The following is a 17,099-nucleotide window of genomic DNA, read 5'->3' on the forward strand; positions in this document are numbered from 1 at the left end:
TCAAGAATCACACAAATTTCCTTTATTTGAAACGGTTCTGATTTTCTCCGTAGCAAAAGTTTTCTATGGTGCGAAAAACAAACATTGAGTATTGATCATCCTTTCGTCTCCAATTCCATATTATTCTGAGGCACAAAGCAACAACATTTAAATAAATCCTAAAGCCACTGAAAATAAAAACAAAGAATTTTAAAAAGCCTCCATAAACCATTAGCCATGATGTAAAAGCTATGTGCGGTTTGTTTAAAGAGGGACCACGGATTCTTGAGAAGTGTTCTTCGTCCGTGATCTTTGCTCTATCTTTTCCGCACAGAGCCGCTCTTCTTCTCCTCTGATTTCTGCTTCTTGACATCTTTCTTCCCCTTCAGCCCCAGATTCTCATAAACGTCTTCTTTATTCCTGCAACGGAAGGCATTTCGCGTTAGTGCCACAATCCGGATCCGTCAGGAATATTGCAGTATTATTAACACAAGCATATCCTCACGAGACCTGACAAAAAACTATTTTAGATAGAATTTTAGGATTTCTGGGAAGTTTCCAAGCTCCACCCCCTGATAGGTGGTATCATTTAAAAAATACAGAATCTCCTCTATAAGGCACATAAGGTCTTAGCATTCTGGTATGTACAGTTTGGGAAATGTGTTTAAAATACCAATGTCTTCTAGAGTGGAGAAAGGTGAATGCCCGAGAAGGATCCTAGGATCCTCAGTGTCTTACCCAGTAGGATGATTTCATATGAACAGTAAAATTAGTAGCTTAAAATAACACTGAGAGGAGGTCATTTGAATAAGTAATGACCAAATGTAGATGCTTTTGGAATATTATTGCAGGCTGTTCAGCTGGTTCAGTTAAACACCATGAGGGTATGATGGTTGGTGGAACTGTTAGCCTTCTTTGAATATGGCCTTTCCTCGTTAGGGAAAAGGACATGATAAGATATGTCACAGCAGATGGAATACATTTCATTAGAAGCGACTCCTGTGTTTATCAGTATGAAACATTGCACAGTACCCAGGGAACCTCTCCAAAGTGGTTATGTAAGCATAAGACTTGTGACCGAGGGGTTTACACAGAGCACTGTTTGCATGTGAAGTAAGTCAGTAGAAGTCTCACTTGGAAACCTTCCGGCTGACTTTCTGGTGTTTCGGCTGCAGAGATAAATTGCCATATTCTGTCTCGAGGTTCTGCACAGAGGAGAGACACGCATACATTAGTTCATTCACGAGTCCGGTAGCACATCGGTAAACAGTTTGATGGATATTGATAGAAGCTGTTTGTCTTCTTTCCTCCTCTTGTTGAGCAGCTGCTTCTCCTTTCCTACACTGGTTATGATAAACCCACATAATCTGCTGGCAGCAATCTATTTCCCGTATGAACCGGAGAGGTCAGACAGAGCTGGAACAGTGCCAACAGACGTGCAGAGCTCTGCTTCTTCCTTTCCTCAATGTTCACATCAGCGTTTGTAACCGCTCACCACGTTTCCTTTACCCCTTTGCTGTCACGTTCTCTGCAGTCTAACTGCCACTTCTCACAAGTGCCTCACCTCACATGCCTGCATCTTGCTTTTAGTGGTCTCGATGTACTGCAACACGGCCAAGTAGATGAACTTGTACTGGGCCTCGGTCTGCACCATGCCAGAGCGCTGCTCGCGGACCATCTGGATGAACTTGGGGATGTCAATGTCACAGTCTAGGCCTGAGGGGAGGGTGGAGGCTCTTAGCGTGCAATCCAGCAAGACACCTTCAACTCTCAGAGTTCAGCTAGGTAGAGTTTTTCTCTTCTTGCAAGAATGGAAAACCAAGCCAACACAGGAATATTTTTTCCATGCAGTCATTATTACACACACACACACACACACACACACACACACACACACACACACACACACATTTTCAGAACCACTTGTCCCATACAGGGTCACGGGGAACCAGAGCCTAACCTGGCAACACAGGGCATAGGGCCGGAGGGGGAGGGGACACACCCAGGACGGGACGCCAGTTTGTCGCAAGGCATCCCAAGCAGGACTCAAACCCCAGACCCACCGAAGAGGAGGACTGCGGTCCAACCCACTGTGCCACCGCACCCCCGTCATTATTACAACTCACTGATTATATATTAAAAATATTACAAGTAAAATGCACTGCTGTTGTGATTCCAACTGAAAAGGGCAACATACCTTTAGTGTCAATGATCTCCACCAGCATGTCAATGACCACGATGGTGCCAGTCCGACCAATTCCAGCACTAATGCACACAAAGAGGTGTAAAAAAGAGAATGGCTTGTTAACATCTCCTGTCTTTCCTTTCCCAGTGGTGGACAGTGCTGATGGTGGGCTGCAGTTACCTGCAGTGTATGATCATGGGCCCAGCATCAGCAAACTCCATCTGCTTGCTGTTGACTTGTGTTAGGAAGCTGAGCACCCCACCTGGCTCCTCTGGTACCCCGTGGTCCGGCCAGCTCAGGTACTGGTAGTGCCAAATGGTGCGGGGACAGTCCGACTGGAGCCCGGGGGATGAGGAGGAGCATAGGCTGTCAGTCGGTGACGCCCACATTCAGTTTGGGTCAGCATGTGGCCTTACAGCTGGCAGGAGGGCTGTGATGGCTCGGTATGTACAAGTGCAGTGCTGTCAACTATTTTTACTGCATCTCTGTGTGATATGTAGTTTCCTAGCCAATTTGTTGATACGGTGGAGTAACAGCTACCTGGTCCATAGGTATGATTTCCAGCACCCGGACCTTGTAATCCGCCGCGTCCCTTTCGGATAAACAGGTGACCAAATAGGAGCCCACCTCCTTGGTGCCTTCCAGTTCAGGCCAGTACGGTACACACTTGTTCTGTACAGAGACACAGAGGTAAGTGAGACAAACACGCTTAACCTGTACATCCCAATTAAGAATAAGACATCGTGCTTAAATCCAAATTAGGCTTTCCGTTCAAGTAACATGCCAGAACATGTAACCGAAACTCACCCGGCCCTTCTCCACCTCTCGCGTCGTCATGACGATCACACGTGAGTTTTCCTGCCACACCATCTGCCAGAAGTCGTTTACAGTTGTGGCGAGGCATCCCTGGGTGGCGATGTAGACCTTCTGATGCCCAGAGTCACTCAGCTTATTCTAACAGGAGAGAGAGAGCACACAGGCAACAGACACAGGTGGTGATACATGAAAGACATTCACAGACAAAGGTCATATTGTTCTGGAGATGCTCCTCCTCCTTAACTGGCTGCTAAGAAAGGCATGACTAGTAGGACGGCCTGCTGCCTTAAGCAATTAGGAGTATGCTATGAACACAATTGCGTTGAGACAAAAATAGTAGATACGTAATTATTTCGTCATGGGTGGAGATTTTGTTTATACTGATTTTGTTTGATTGTGTAATTTTGTATGAACGGTATTTGTGTTTCGGGAGTTGAAGGGGAAGACTGAATTCACACTCACTTTTACATAGTTTCCATTGATGTAGTCAGAACCAACTACAGATGGGTCGGCAGACTGCAGAATCACCCTTGTATCGTCGACTGGAAGCGGGACGTGGAGGGAAAAGAAGGAAACGGAGAGAGTGGGGGGACTTGAGAGGACTGGTTTGCTGCAACATTTCCAAGTTAATGACCAGTGGAAAAAGACATTCGAGAAGAAAACGAAGCGAGAGAGTTTAGTGTCAGTATAAAATCCAGGGCATTATTCAGAGTCTAGTTCTCCGCTCACATGGAAGGATGTTCTTGTATCTGTTTTTGCTCTTGTTTTCCGGTCTCATCCCTTCGCTTCTGCTCTTCTTCACCTTCGTTTCGTGCTTCTGCAGAGCCTAGGGGTTCGGACAGAGTTCAAGGTCAGCGTCGAGCAGTCCGTGCGCGCGCAGCAGATGGCGCTGCAGGACTGCGTTGTGCGCCGCGCGTTCCGCGAAGCCTCCTTGCAGCAGATGTTATCAGCCAGAGGCCTGCGGGCCACGCGCGGCCCAGTGAGCGCGGAGACACCCATTTGCTGCAATGGGGGAGAAAATGGCCGCCCAACACTGCAGCACGCGGCGACGGCAGGAAACACAAACGTCTGGCATGGCCAAGCGACAGATCAAACGCAGTGAACGGGAATCCATAGGCTCTGCTTCTCCTCTTCTATGGTGCATTATGGCATTGTCAATTGAGTTTTTTTGGTTGTTAACGAATTAGGTGCGGAACAGGTTGCGAGGCCAGCGCGTGTACTGAATTACCGAATAAGGAAGCGCTGGCGGCGTGGTACTTAACGACACATCTTTGCTGCTGTGCCACTGAATTCAAAGCTCTCTGGATGGCAGGTTTGTTAAGGAAATCCAATAAACCACTGGACAATATGGTAAATCAGTTTGGACAAAAGTGCTGATGAAGCAATAACTGTAGGTACGACAAAAACAGTAATGACAAATACAAGAAACAAGTATGTCATAAGCCAACTGCGACTTCAGTGTTAATTGACGTTACCTCTTATCCGTGTTCCTCGGCACACAGCACTTGGAATACCGCTGGCGTATGACACAATGGCAAAGTCTCCCTCTCCCCTTGAAAACTTACATCGAACTCCTCCCAAAATCCTGCTTTACTCTTCTTCTCGCCCTCGCCGCCGTTCTCCCTGGCAGCTGTCTGATCTAACACCTTGACTCTGTTCTCGATGTCCGCTGCGTTCACTCTTGTCGAATAGTAGGGCTGAGAAGGTGATGAGAACGGGAATGGGGATTAAAAGAGGATGGCGACAGGCAGCCGGATTGTATGATATCATTTAATTTGTGTCTGTATTTATTGTGTTACATAAATAACATACTGCAGACATGAAATACCTTCACTTTGTGCCAAAAGAATTTCTAATATCAGATGTGCCTGGTTGTGACTCTCACCTGTTTGAGGTATACCCAGGTACCTGACAACTCTTCAATTCCCTTGCGCTTATAGTGTTCCACCAGGTCACTCAGCGAATCAAATTTCTCCGACCCACCGATGGTGTACTTATAGTTCTGAAAGCAGATATACATGCATATTGTGCACTCGGAGAACAGAAAATATTATGTACGCTGATGCAGCCACACAGAGGTGTGTATGTAACTGTTCTGCCGACTGCACACCACTGTTAATCGACCGTTATCCTGCAGTGTGACATGCGCTAGTGCAGGAAAACTGTTGCTCTTGCCAAAAGGATGCTGCTGTCACTGGTCGTGAATGAGTTGCCCTGTTTACAGTATAATCAGGTTTTTTTTTTCTGTGCTAAGGTGTCAATATGCTTTCTGTAAAACTTATTATAAGAGGACTTTCTTAGACTTTCTAATACAGAGAACTCTATTAGAATTGACAACATCAAAAATGATCTATCTAAATAACCCTATTAGTTTGCGAGTTTTAAAAATATTACTCATTTATAAAACACCATTGCAGTTGCATGGGACAGCTGATAGCATAGTGGTTAGCACTACTGCCTTTGGATCCAAAGGTTGCAGGTTTGATCCGTACCCTTGAGCAAGGAGCTTACCCTAAATTGCTCCAGTAAAGTTACCCAGCTGTATAAATGGATAAATAATTATGAGCGTCTACTAATTGTAACTTTAACATTGTAAGTTGCTTTGGAGAAAAGCATCAGCTAAATGAATAAATGTAAAAACACAATAACTTACAAATGTTGCAGCATGTTTTAGACTATGGTTTTGATAACCTTCATTTGACCTCTGTAATACATATATAAGTGTATTCATTTACCATTAATGCTACTAGCATTTTGTTTATGGAGAAATTTGCTACTAGTCGTGATATACTGGGCAGCCACACTGGTTAAATAAATATCTTTTGTTAGAAAAAATGCAAGAAAATCCTATCTGGGAAAAACTGAGGATTATTTTCGTGATTTTTAGAGAGCTGTGCTGCGTGTACCTGTGTTTTTCACACTTTGGCTGCTGCGCCCAATTACAACAATGATGAGAATATATGGGAAACGAGACAGTGGCTTACAGGAATATTTTGTGGAAAACGGACAGAAGTAGCTATATTCAAAAATGCATATAGCTAAACAATGGATGAATTGGACCAAACGAAGCCAGTAAATTCCTAGGGGGGAGAAGTCAACATGCACACCACTGCCTGGCCGTAAACCGTTTTGCATTATGTTGTGCTTGTAAGACCAGAACTCTTTTAGCTGAGAAGCCACTGAGTAATGCTGTTCAGGTGTTTAGATGGAGCACCTCACACTTTCTCTTTCCCACCTGGCACATAATCTTGATGTGAGAAACCCTCCTCGGTCCATCGGGTCCCTTGGTCCTCTCCTCAGTCAGGGCAGACAGGACAAAGTCCCCTGGTTTGGACAGAGACTCGCGCACCAGAAAGGTGCCGGGTTCATCCCGCTCCACCAAGAGCTTTTCCGCATTTGGACCTGACAAGTGACCATGGAACCACCTGAAAGACATGTGGGAGGGATGATTAGCAGGTCGAACACACTGAAGAAGAGCAGAAGCCGAAGAGGTTTCTGCAGGAACTTGTACCTCTGAGCACCAAATTGATGCCCCTGGGTGTGACCTGTTTTTCGTAAACTTGTAACTGTACAATATCGATTGCCGCTGCTGCAACTTCTACTACCAGTAAAAATGCACATTTCATTCGTAAAAAATTTAAAATAAGTCGTTTCAATGATCCATGACGATCGCGATGCTCATAACGAAAAGAAGGAATTTATGAGTAGAATATAATTACCCATACCTATAATTACCCGATTTTATCAGAGAGAGCTGTCGTCACAAGTGATTCCAAACTCTTTTTGGGCTGATTCTGTCTTACATGTGTGTATGCTGGGCGGTGTGAGCCTTTGCTGCATGGCACCACTTTCAGCGTTTGAGTCTGAACTAGTGTTGGGAGATGTTCTCTGCTTATTTACAGAGCGAGCGCCAAGGTGTGGATGGTCTTTGTGGTGACTGTCTTCGAAAAGATGCAAAGCTCTTTAGTGAAATGCAAATTTTAAAACTGTGGAAACATTCATACCTCAGTTGTGCATGTGCAGGAAGTTGTGCCATTTAGCAGCAACTTGCACTAAAATACTTGATACAAGAAGTGCAGGGCAAATGCAGCAGATGCTACTTAAGACGTGAAAACCTGGTAAGAGGCAGTATTTCAAGACTCTCGTGTGTTCTGTAAGCATTACAGTCGCCACTGTATTTAAATGCGTGTGAGCAGTGTTCGGAGCACAGTTGCAAGCACGCTCTAGCAGTGTTGTTGTTTAAAATTAGGTTCAGTTCTCTATTTCTTCATCGAAACTTCCTGTGTTGCGGTTGGAAAATTCTGATGACGGGATTTCTCAACTGAACACGAGTGTATTTATAGCTGTGGACCCCTCAACCTCTTCTGATACCAATGAACCTTGGCCCAACCTTCCAGTCTTCTCTTAACGCCTGCTTGTCAAAAAACGGAGTACCTCAATAAGCAAATTGCATAATGTAGAGATAATACAAAGCGTATCACGATTTAAAAACGTTATTTGAATTCTGCTTGTGTTTAATTTCTGCATGAACTCTGGAGTTATAAACAGCGCTGCACATAATGAATTTACAGATTTGCATTAAAAACATGAATTATTCAAAATCTATGTGGAAACTGCAGTTCTTTTGTAATTTTGACATTTTCATTTCCTTTTTTGGTATTCTCTTTTATTAAGATGCTGGAAAACTTTAGTAAAAACTGTTTACTGATAGCAAGCCTTTTTTTGGATGCACTCGGAACATTTGCTGTTATCTGGACATCTTTGTTGAATAGCAACTGACAAAAACAATATCAACACAGAATCTGAATATTAGACAAATGGCTCTGTATATCCTTGGGGAGGTTCTATAATTTGTAACAGCTTCTTTGAATTAACATGCTTTTACCAGAGACCAGAAACACAGCTTATCGGGCCAATGCTGTCCGTCGGTTGTACACAGCGAAACTGATTTCGATTGTCTTTTTAAAATATATAGCATGTATTTTTAAATTATATAAAGTAATTATTCACACACTGGCTGAAGCCGCTTGTCCCAAGGGGGGTTGCAGCGAGCCGGAGCCTAACCCAGCAGCACAGGGCATAGGGCTGGAGGGAACACACCCAGGACGGGACACCAGTCTGTCACAGGGCACCCAAGCAGGACTCGAACCCCAGACCCTCCAGAGAGCAGGAACCTGCCAAACCTGCTGCGCCACCACACCCCCTCTAAAGTAATTATAAATTGGTGTAAATATGATGATCTAAGAGGGGCGCATGGGCTCAGCGGGTTGGACCAGGTCCTGCTCTCTGGTGGGCCTGGGGTTCGAGCCCCACTTGGGGTGCCTTGCGACGGACTGGCGTCCTGTCCTGGGTGTGTCCCCCCCGCCCCCCAGCCTCACGCGCTGAGTTGCCAGGTTAGGCTCCAGTTCCTCGCGACCCCGTATGGGACAGGTGGTTCAGAAAGTGTGTGTGTGTGTGTATGATGATCTATTTCACTTCATTAAATATGTATGTCATTTGTTGTATTTATAAATTTCTTGTAAATTCTCCTTCGTCCCCTCATTGTCACCAGTCTCCTTTAGAGCCTGTCTACCCCACATAACAGTGTTTATGTTTCTTTAATATGTGATCAATTGCTGCATCGCCATCTGCCTCTCAGACATCTCTGCCTGGAAGTCTGATCACCACCTACAACTCAATTTTTCCAAAACAGAGATCCTTCGCCTACCAACTGGTCTGTTCTCCTGTTGAGAACTCTCTATCAAACTGAATAACTCACTTATTTTGTCCACCTCATCGGTTAAGAGCCGGGGAGTAATGATCAACTCAAGTCTGTCTTTTTCTCAACGTATCGAAGCCACAACCTGGTCCTGCAGATACATCCTGGAGAACACCTGCAGGATCCACCTTATTTCATACCAAACTCTACACAACTCCTGGTCCAGGCCATGCTGATATCCCACCTGGACTACCGCAACTCTCTCTTGTCTGGTCTTCCAGCCTCTGCCATCAAATGCCTCCAGCTGATACAGAACACTCTTGCACAGGTTGTTTTTGCCCTACCAAAGCGTTCTCATGTATCTCAATTCCTCGTCTCTGAACACTGACTTCCTATTGCTGCTCGGATCACATTCAAGACTCCGCTTACTGCCTACAAAACCCTCAACGGATCTTCTCCCCGATATCTGCAAGACTTGATCGCTCGCTACACCCGAACCAGTCTGCTGCTCCTCCACCCCTGCCAGCTTAGTGATCCCATGCATGAAAGTTCCAAAATCAAAAGCATGAAGGCCTTCAGCTCTGACTCCGATGTGGTGGAATGACCTCCCCCTCTCACTCAAGACTGCTGAATCTCTGTCTAAATTTAAAAAGTTTCAAAACTCATCTGTTTCAAATTCACATTTCCCCTGATCTCGTGCTTGATGAACGTGTACGTGTTTGTTATGTTTAATTTCAATTTATTTAATAATGGAAAGCCTATATGCACCTATTCTTGAAATGCATACTGGTTCATATGGTGGAACGTGACAAATTGACTGTACTGAAGAATCACGTGTGAACATCCAAATCTCTCCTTCTGTTGGTGTCATGCGCTTTTGTATTGTTCTCTGAGATGCTGTCATTTTGGAGAAAACTCTCTGCTTAATGAATAAATGTAAGTGTAAATTTAATCGTTCATGAAACAATGTTACTAGCTACTAAATACTAGCACAGGGGTTATGCACATCAATTTGTATCCTGAATGTTGCTGGTTCAAGTCCCAAGCACTTCTATTGCTCTATAATCCCTGAGCAAAGCTCCTAAACACAACCACTTTGGGAAAATTGTCCAGCTGTATAAATGGTATACAGAAGTCAATATGGATGAAAGCTTTTGATGACAAATTCATAATACGTAAAAAAAAAAAAAAAAGATGATGATGATGAATTAAACCACGATTGAGGTCTCAATATATTGCTATCAGATATGCTTCCTGACCACATCTGCATTTTGAAATTGCTGGAAAGAGAATGAGAGATACAGTAGAACAGTGTTAGGTCAATATGAGAATTAGAAAATCAGAATAAACCAAATTACCAAGCAAGAAGAAAAAATGGTCTGCCTGGAACACCAAGCGAATGAAACTTAAGTTAAACTTCCGTGAGGGCCACTGAAAACATATGAGATTAGTAATTAAAGTTTCCATTGCCGGAAATAGGCAGACACATCATAAAAGGTACAGATTTGCTGAAGACATGCTAGTCACTGGGACAGATGAGCAGATCCGTCCTCTGCTGCAGTGAAAACGTATAGTAGAAGATGATGTAGAAGCTGAGTTTAACTTAACAAGGAATGGGTTAACAATCATGCTGGCAGTTGCAGAGCAAGAACTATTGAACTACAGTGCATAATAACGCTGTACCTGTTTGTTCTTAACTAAAATATTTTGTATACATTCTTTTTTCATGATTATTTTTTATTTTAGTCATTCTAATTATTTTTGATTCTTGCTTTACTTAAATTGTTACACAACCATTTGTTTTCAGATTTGTTCGTTTTGGAAATTGGCAGTATAGTATATCAAAATAATTTTGACCTAATGCGTATATTTGATGTTCAAAGTGAGAAAAAAGATTGATCAACAAGGAAGATTGAAAGAGAGAAGGAGGGGTTAGTGGAGAGGAAGGCAGACAGGATCTGGTCATTGCTTTCAAATGTGTCAAAACTGAAGTTTCCAACCGCAACGAGAAAGGGAAGTAAGGCAACAGACACAGAGGAACAGATGGGGAGGGAGAGCAAAGACCAGGAGGACAACTACATTGCAACTGTATTTGCCTGGTCATCTGCCTCCTCACAGTACCTCTTCCATGTCCTCTCCAAGAAGGCACATTTTAAATAAACTGTGGCCCAAAATGTCAATGATAATCTGATTAAGTACACTGCGCATACCTTTGACCTCTCTGGGAGGGTGTTGCAGGTTTGTCGTTTTGTTTAAAGTAGGATTGTTCATGCCCTTCATGTCTGTGAGGACTTCAGCCTTATTTCCACTCTATCTCGTTTTCTACTCACATATAAATATTTATATGCACAGAACAGCCAGATCCGTGCAGTAGATGAAATATAATCTCTAAATAATGAATGTTTCAATACCTAAGACCAAAGTTTTGCCTCTTTGTCATCTTTTGCATTGCTCTCAGCTGCAGTACTTCGTGCCACAGTGTAGGTATTATGTGTGTAACACTGCACACTGAGGTGAGGTTCAAAATTAGCTGTTACACACTCAGCCCAGAGTAACATGCATAAATACAACAGTACAAGAGCTGAAGGACAGACTTGCTAGACTCAAAGGGGGCACTCGCTGAAATGGTGCTGCATTTAATTGGCTGTACTAGTTGTACCTGTTTGCATGTTATTCTTTATTCTAATGTACTGACTGTATCTGTTTGCTCTGTGATAAAACTGGCCTTGGAGACACATGTGCCCAATGAATGAATAAATGTAAATGTAAATGTAAAACAAGGAGTGTTCTGATCAGATGTACCATCTTGAGTGTGGGTAAACAAAGGAAGACAAGCACCATTGTCGCAGACGCAAGGCAGAAGGCTAAGCAAAGCATAGTGCTACACCTTTCAGTGGTGGGGTCGGAGCTGTTCAGAGGGTACTTGAGCTCGATCACAGTCCCATCTTTGTCCTGCAGGGTGCCGTGTTCGGTGGTGTAGTACTCCACCAGCTCCGAGAGTGTGGCAAACTTCTCCCCGCCATACAGGTCATAGAAATCTCCCGTGTTCTGGATTCGGATATGGGTCACCATATCCCCCACCCTGTAGGGAATTGTGCTAGTGTGATTGGGCTGGTCACCCTTGGACTCACAAATGCTCCAACTTTACGGTCTTGCATTATGGAAGACACGTTAAAGGAGAGTGGGATTGTTTAAAGGATGCTTGCCAGAAACATAAGTCATTTCACACAGTGCCACAGAACTGAGATATTAACAACATATCAGTCATTTATCATCACTGATGAACTTTGAGGGGTCAAGTGCATTGCAGTTAGTGGCTGATCTGGCTAAAGGAGGCCAAAAAAGCTGCTGTCCTAACCTGACCTGACAGAGAGGGAGAAGTCGCCTTGGTTCTTCTTGCTGGGCCGGGCCAGGAAACTGCCATGAACACCTCGAGCCTTGAGCAGGGCCTCGGCTTCCAAACCAGACAGGTCTCTATGGAACCACCTGCAAAGCAGAGAGAATCTGTTTTCGTGTACCTGAACATACTGCCCTGATCACCCTATCCACTCTTCAACATACCAACTGGCTCTAAATCAGCACTTACTATGGAACATGCACCTTTCTATGCTGCTTTCAATACTGCACTACTTATACGAAAACAAAAAACTGCAGAGGAAAAAGCATCTTCTCAGAAAATGTTTAAAAAAGTCGTTGGCCTCAGTCCCACTTTAGTCATAGGATCTGAAACCTGCTAATTACTTCTACATTTCAATAAAGTATATTAATTCATGCTTAGCAAATATATCTTCCACATTAATTTTGTAGTTCATATTTTTGTAGCATATTTTCTGCACTGTATCTAACATCAGAAGTTTTTAAGATACCATTGACCATCACCTAGAAATGCTTTGAATTAGAAAGGTTAGTTTAAGACAGGAAGGGGTGCAGTGATGCAGTGGGCTTGGGTGGGTCCTGCTCTCTGGCAGGTCTGGGGTTCGAGCCCTGCTTGAGGTGCCCTTGCAATGGACTGGTGTCCCGTCCTGGGTGTGTCCCCTCCCCCTCCAGCCTTGCACCCTGTGTTGCCGGGATTCCTGTTCCCTGGGACAAGCAGTTTCAGATAATGTGTGTGTGTGTGTCTAACATCAACAGTTTTTAGGTACCATTGACCATCACCTAGAAATGCTTTGAATTAGAAAGGTTAATTTAAGACAGGAAGGAGTGTGGTGGTGCAGCGGGCTTGGGTGGGTCCTGCTCTCTGGCGGGTCTGGGGTTCGAGCCCTGCTTGGGGTGCCTTGCGATGGACTGGTGTCCCGTCCTGGGTGTGTCACCTACCCCTCCAGCCTTGCGCCCTGTGTTGCCCGGTTTGGCTCCGGCTCACCACGACCCCGCTCGGGACAAGTGGTTTAGCCAGTGTGTGTGAGTTTTAGACAGGAACAATGACAATCAATTAGCAAAAGGTGAATACAGATAATGCATATTATGAATATGAAAACTCTTATAAAAATATATTTACGTAATTAAATATTAACACACTATACATGCACTGCTAGAGAAAAATTAGAGGGCTTTGTTATGTTTATTATTTGTAGAGCCATCCTTAGATCCAAAGCGACTTGCAACATTTGACCCATTTAATGAATTAATTACTCTTAAATGTTTACACCTCATATATAGCATCTAAATATTTTTTTATTTCCTGATTTTGTAAATTGACTGAAAGCTTACAACTGGTATAAATCATCAAATTATGCTTCACTTATACAGCTGGATTTAAGAGTTAAGATGAACAAATTGGTATTTACACCTGAAAAAAAAATTCAACATTTCAATTGTCCTAACAATGTTAAAGGCATTCGAAATTATTTTTCTGAACGATTTTTTTGATTGAAGTAAGATGCAGTTCAATCTTTTTACTTCCTTTTTATGAGAAAGTGTTTTTTTCTCTTGTACTCCATTTTCGCTGTCTTTCAGAGAACTAAATTACTAAAGTCATTAAAAAAAAAACTTTAGAAAAAATATTCTCTAAGCTACAAATCCATTCATATTAACAGTTGCATACAACAGTGAGTATGTACTGATCTTCTGCTTGCTTGTTAGAGCTAATGCTGTGTGGCCATATTTTTAGGAACTACAACTCCCATCATGCCCAAGAAAGCAGAAGAATATGGAAACAGAGAAAAATGAACAACTAAATGCATTGTTAATGTAGTTTTGGTATTCTTACATACATTTTGAGAGAAAGAAAAAAAAACCCAAAGCAAGAATACACAAAATACAATAACAATAGGGAAAATTAGATACAGGCAAAAAAAAAGGGGAAGAGCAAGAGGTAAAACAAAAACAACCGAAAAAAAAAAAAAAAAAACCTTAGCGGTGTTAACAAAGCCAAAATGCTACAGCAAATCATTATAGCATACAGAAGAAAATATTTTACTTACCGCATTTTCTTCTATCGGTTGTTCCTGGACAAAAAAATAAAGAAAGAAATAAAAACAATGATTTTTTTTTCCCTAAATACTTGCACATTGGTCAAGCACAAAACTATAAACAATTTTACTAACTGGTGCCAACACATTCAACAATCTTGCTGCTGTGGAAATGCGTATTTGACACATTTTTCAGTCTTTATCCATCGTACATTTTGCGATCGAATGAGTGCGTGCTGACGCTTAGACCCAATGCATGAACCGTAGATTTTTTTCCTCTGTAAGACTCCAGCCTTTCTGTCTCTAACTCTCTAACCCTACACTTGCAAGTTTTGGTACGAGCTTTCTCCTTCCTCCAGCCCCATCTGTGTCCTACAACATCCACTGGCCTTCTTCTCTTCTCCATCTCTTATTTCCATACTCCCGCCCCACGACCACACAGCCCCGCCACCACCTGCCTGCACAGCCTCCACCTGCTCCCTCCCTTCTTCCAAAGCAGGACAAAATGTGGGCAGCCTTACTGTCTTCAGGCTCCGAAATGCTCCTGAAGTGACGGCTGAAGAGTTTGAGGCCCGTTTTATGTCGTTCCTTTCTGTCCCTCCCTCTGTGTCTGTCTGTCTCAGGGACACACTCTTGCGCTCCTTCCTTCCTTTTTGTGGCTTTTCTCACTAAAGAGTGAAAGCAAGGCGCAAAGGAGCGAAGACACAAAATGGCTGACACATACTCTTCCCCCCCCCAACAGCCACAGCCACCTTCCTCTAAGAAAAAAATCTGAAAGTCAAAGTGAACTTTTTTGTGCTCTGTTTTTCTTTGTGTCTGTAGCACTAGATCTCGCATCCTCCTGTGTACATCTGGCTCAGTCTCGCTGTACTATCTTCTGCGGGTACATCACCGAGGTGCGGTGCTGCTCTGGGAGCCAGAGCACATTGCAGCGTGTGCTAACGTTTGCACACATGTCAGCAGCAGGATCTGACCTTCAGTGCAGAGAGACAGCGTTGTGCACAATCCAGCAGAGGCTAGCAGTACGCCGGTGGCTAGTGTCAAGGTAAATTCAAAGGTCAAGTTCCTTCTTACAGGTGTGTGAGGCTCATGAAGCATTGATGATGAAACACCGATGTTTATCCTACCTCTAATCTCCTTCACCCCCAAAGTGCCAGACTGCCAACCCTGTCGTCTGCTCCACTGCCCTTTCAGCAAGTAGGGAAATAGTTGTTTGTACAGTCCAAAGCAAAGTTCATCCGAGAATCTACTTCCTTATTTACCTAGTCTCCCCTTCCCCCAGTCTTTTTTTTTTTGCTTAATGTGTCATGTCAGATGTCGTACCTGTGGTTAAAGTCAACTGATTTCAGAATAGAAGTGGAAGCTGTAGTACTATTTGGCCCTCACCATTCCCGAGTCTTTATTTTAGTTGTGTGCAAGGGTAAAACTACATTTCCCATAATCCTTTGGTAAACAGCATACTAGTAATGGGAGCGATTTAGAAAAGGAACCTATTTTACACTTGTACTTTTACACCCTCTGTATTTGCACCACTCCTTAAAATTCAGCATATATTTGCAAGTACAACAGGTGCACCTTTAATAAAATATATGAAAGCTACATAGACACTATGCTGCATCCTGCATAAACCCAGCCACTTTCCATGCCAACTACGTCCAACAGGGTATTTCACTTAAAGTATGTTGCATACGTAGCCAGGTAACGGCAATAAAACATATGTATTCAAATAGTTGCAAAAGGCAAATAATTTGAATAACAAATTCTCTGTCAAATTTCCTGGTTAAACAACTGGGCAAGGTAAGTAAAGTTACCTGAAATACTGCAGGTCTTGTCCAACATATTTACAGCAGGTGCTCTATATTTTCTGAATAACACACCACCTTATCCATGTCTCATCAAAAAATGAGATTCATAGTTTTTTCCCCCCCACAGTATTTCTCATATTTTAAGATCTCAAAACCCAACATTTGTATGCATATACACCCTGAAGTAAATACCTGTTTTGCTTTCAATACAGAATTATCAGCTGCACCTATAGAAGTCACAAATTTTAAAATCAGTTGTGCAAAGACCCCATTACCCTTGTTCTACACGATGGACAGAATGTCATCACAGGAGCCTCACAGTATCATCAAATATATACTCACCCTCATGACGTAGTGAATACACTTCTTCTACAGTCTTGGTCAAAGGCTTATTCCCAGCATAGAAGGTCGACCGTAGACAAGAGAAAGCATAACCCCCGTTGCTGCCGAAGCAAGCTCTGCATTTGGCTACCCTTAGACCCAACTTTCCATGTCCATGTGTCCGGTATGGCTGCACCACTCTTTCGTTCTGCGGTGCTCCCTTATGTCTGGTCTGATAAGGTAACTGCTGGCAGAACTGCACCCTCGTTCTCAACTCCCACCCTGTAATTTTCTGAAATTACTTTAATTGTCTGTCTGCTTGCTAAAATGAGCCTGTTCCTGTCCTGTCTCCCCTTTGCATTCCCTCCTGTGGACACTCCATTAGCACTCATTTTTTTAAAAAAAAAAAAAATGCAAATAGGCTGCTCACCTTTGTGTCGTTAAATATGACTCCCTTTATCTACAATTCAAACTCTGTTCGCTTTTTGTCATCTGTAAACACGCTCTAAGCAAATGCGTACAAAGGTTGTAAAAGACTACCAGCGTCACTTGTTTTATAACATATTGTGGAAATTCAGTCAGCAGGCAGATACGCTTTCATAGCTATAGTGAAGTGTAAAATATAACATTTCCAGCTTAGGATATGCCTTATCAGGTTCAGATAAGTTGAGTGAATCCATACAGCTGGGTAAAAAGAGTCCTCCATTTTCATATGTATTAATACAACCTTGTGTTTAAGGGTCATCTAATTGCTTTGCTTAATATCATAAATGTTTATCACCTCACCTATGTGTACCGGTGTGAGGTGTAAACCAGGCACGATATTCAGCAAAGCAATTAGATGGCCCTTAAACACAAGGTTGTACTAATAGAGGCACTAATGTCGT

The 17,099-nt window shown here is 43.0% G+C and overlaps 1 protein-coding gene across 4 annotated transcripts; it reads right to left on the minus strand.

Annotated features, from left to right (window-relative positions):
- Positions 1 to 7: 7 nt before the first annotated feature.
- ptpn6 (protein tyrosine phosphatase non-receptor type 6) lies at positions 8 to 16,496 on the minus strand. Of its 4 annotated transcripts, none has more exons than XM_018738180.2 (16): positions 16,234 to 16,496; positions 14,099 to 14,122; positions 12,042 to 12,164; positions 11,566 to 11,760; positions 6,216 to 6,405; positions 4,866 to 4,982; positions 4,546 to 4,677; positions 3,710 to 3,806; positions 3,443 to 3,522; positions 2,972 to 3,118; positions 2,705 to 2,836; positions 2,345 to 2,499; positions 2,177 to 2,244; positions 1,544 to 1,695; positions 1,114 to 1,184; positions 8 to 399 (listed from the first exon to the last, which is right to left on the minus strand). In XM_018738180.2, exons 2-16 carry the CDS (start codon positions 14,101 to 14,103, stop codon positions 297 to 299), a joined length of 1,767 nt encoding a protein of 588 aa, XP_018593696.1. In that variant the 5' UTR covers positions 14,104 to 14,122; positions 16,234 to 16,496; the 3' UTR covers positions 8 to 296. The 4 variants fall into 4 exon arrangements, with proteins under 4 accessions (XP_018593696.1, XP_018593713.1, XP_018593687.1 ...); XM_018738197.2 differs by lacking the exon at positions 16,234 to 16,496 and adding an exon at positions 15,214 to 15,231; XM_018738171.2 differs by lacking the exon at positions 16,234 to 16,496 and adding an exon at positions 14,608 to 14,777.
- Between the last annotated feature and the right edge of the window lie 603 nt (positions 16,497 to 17,099).

The sequence above is a fragment of the Scleropages formosus genome, chromosome 18 (assembly GCF_900964775.1).
Source record: "Scleropages formosus chromosome 18, fSclFor1.1, whole genome shotgun sequence".
In the NCBI taxonomy this organism is placed as follows: Eukaryota; Metazoa; Chordata; class Actinopteri; order Osteoglossiformes; family Osteoglossidae; genus Scleropages; species Scleropages formosus.

Excerpts from the sequence above, each read along its gene's own strand:
- ptpn6 (XM_018738180.2), bottom strand. Across the intron at positions 6,406-11,565 it reads TCCGACCCCACCACTGAAAG|GTGGTTCCATGGTCACTTGT; the intron begins GTGTAGCACTAT and ends CATGTCTTTCAG. Across the intron at positions 2,500-2,704 it reads AAATCATACCTATGGACCAG|TCGGACTGTCCCCGCACCAT; the intron begins GTAGCTGTTACT and ends CCCGGGCTCCAG.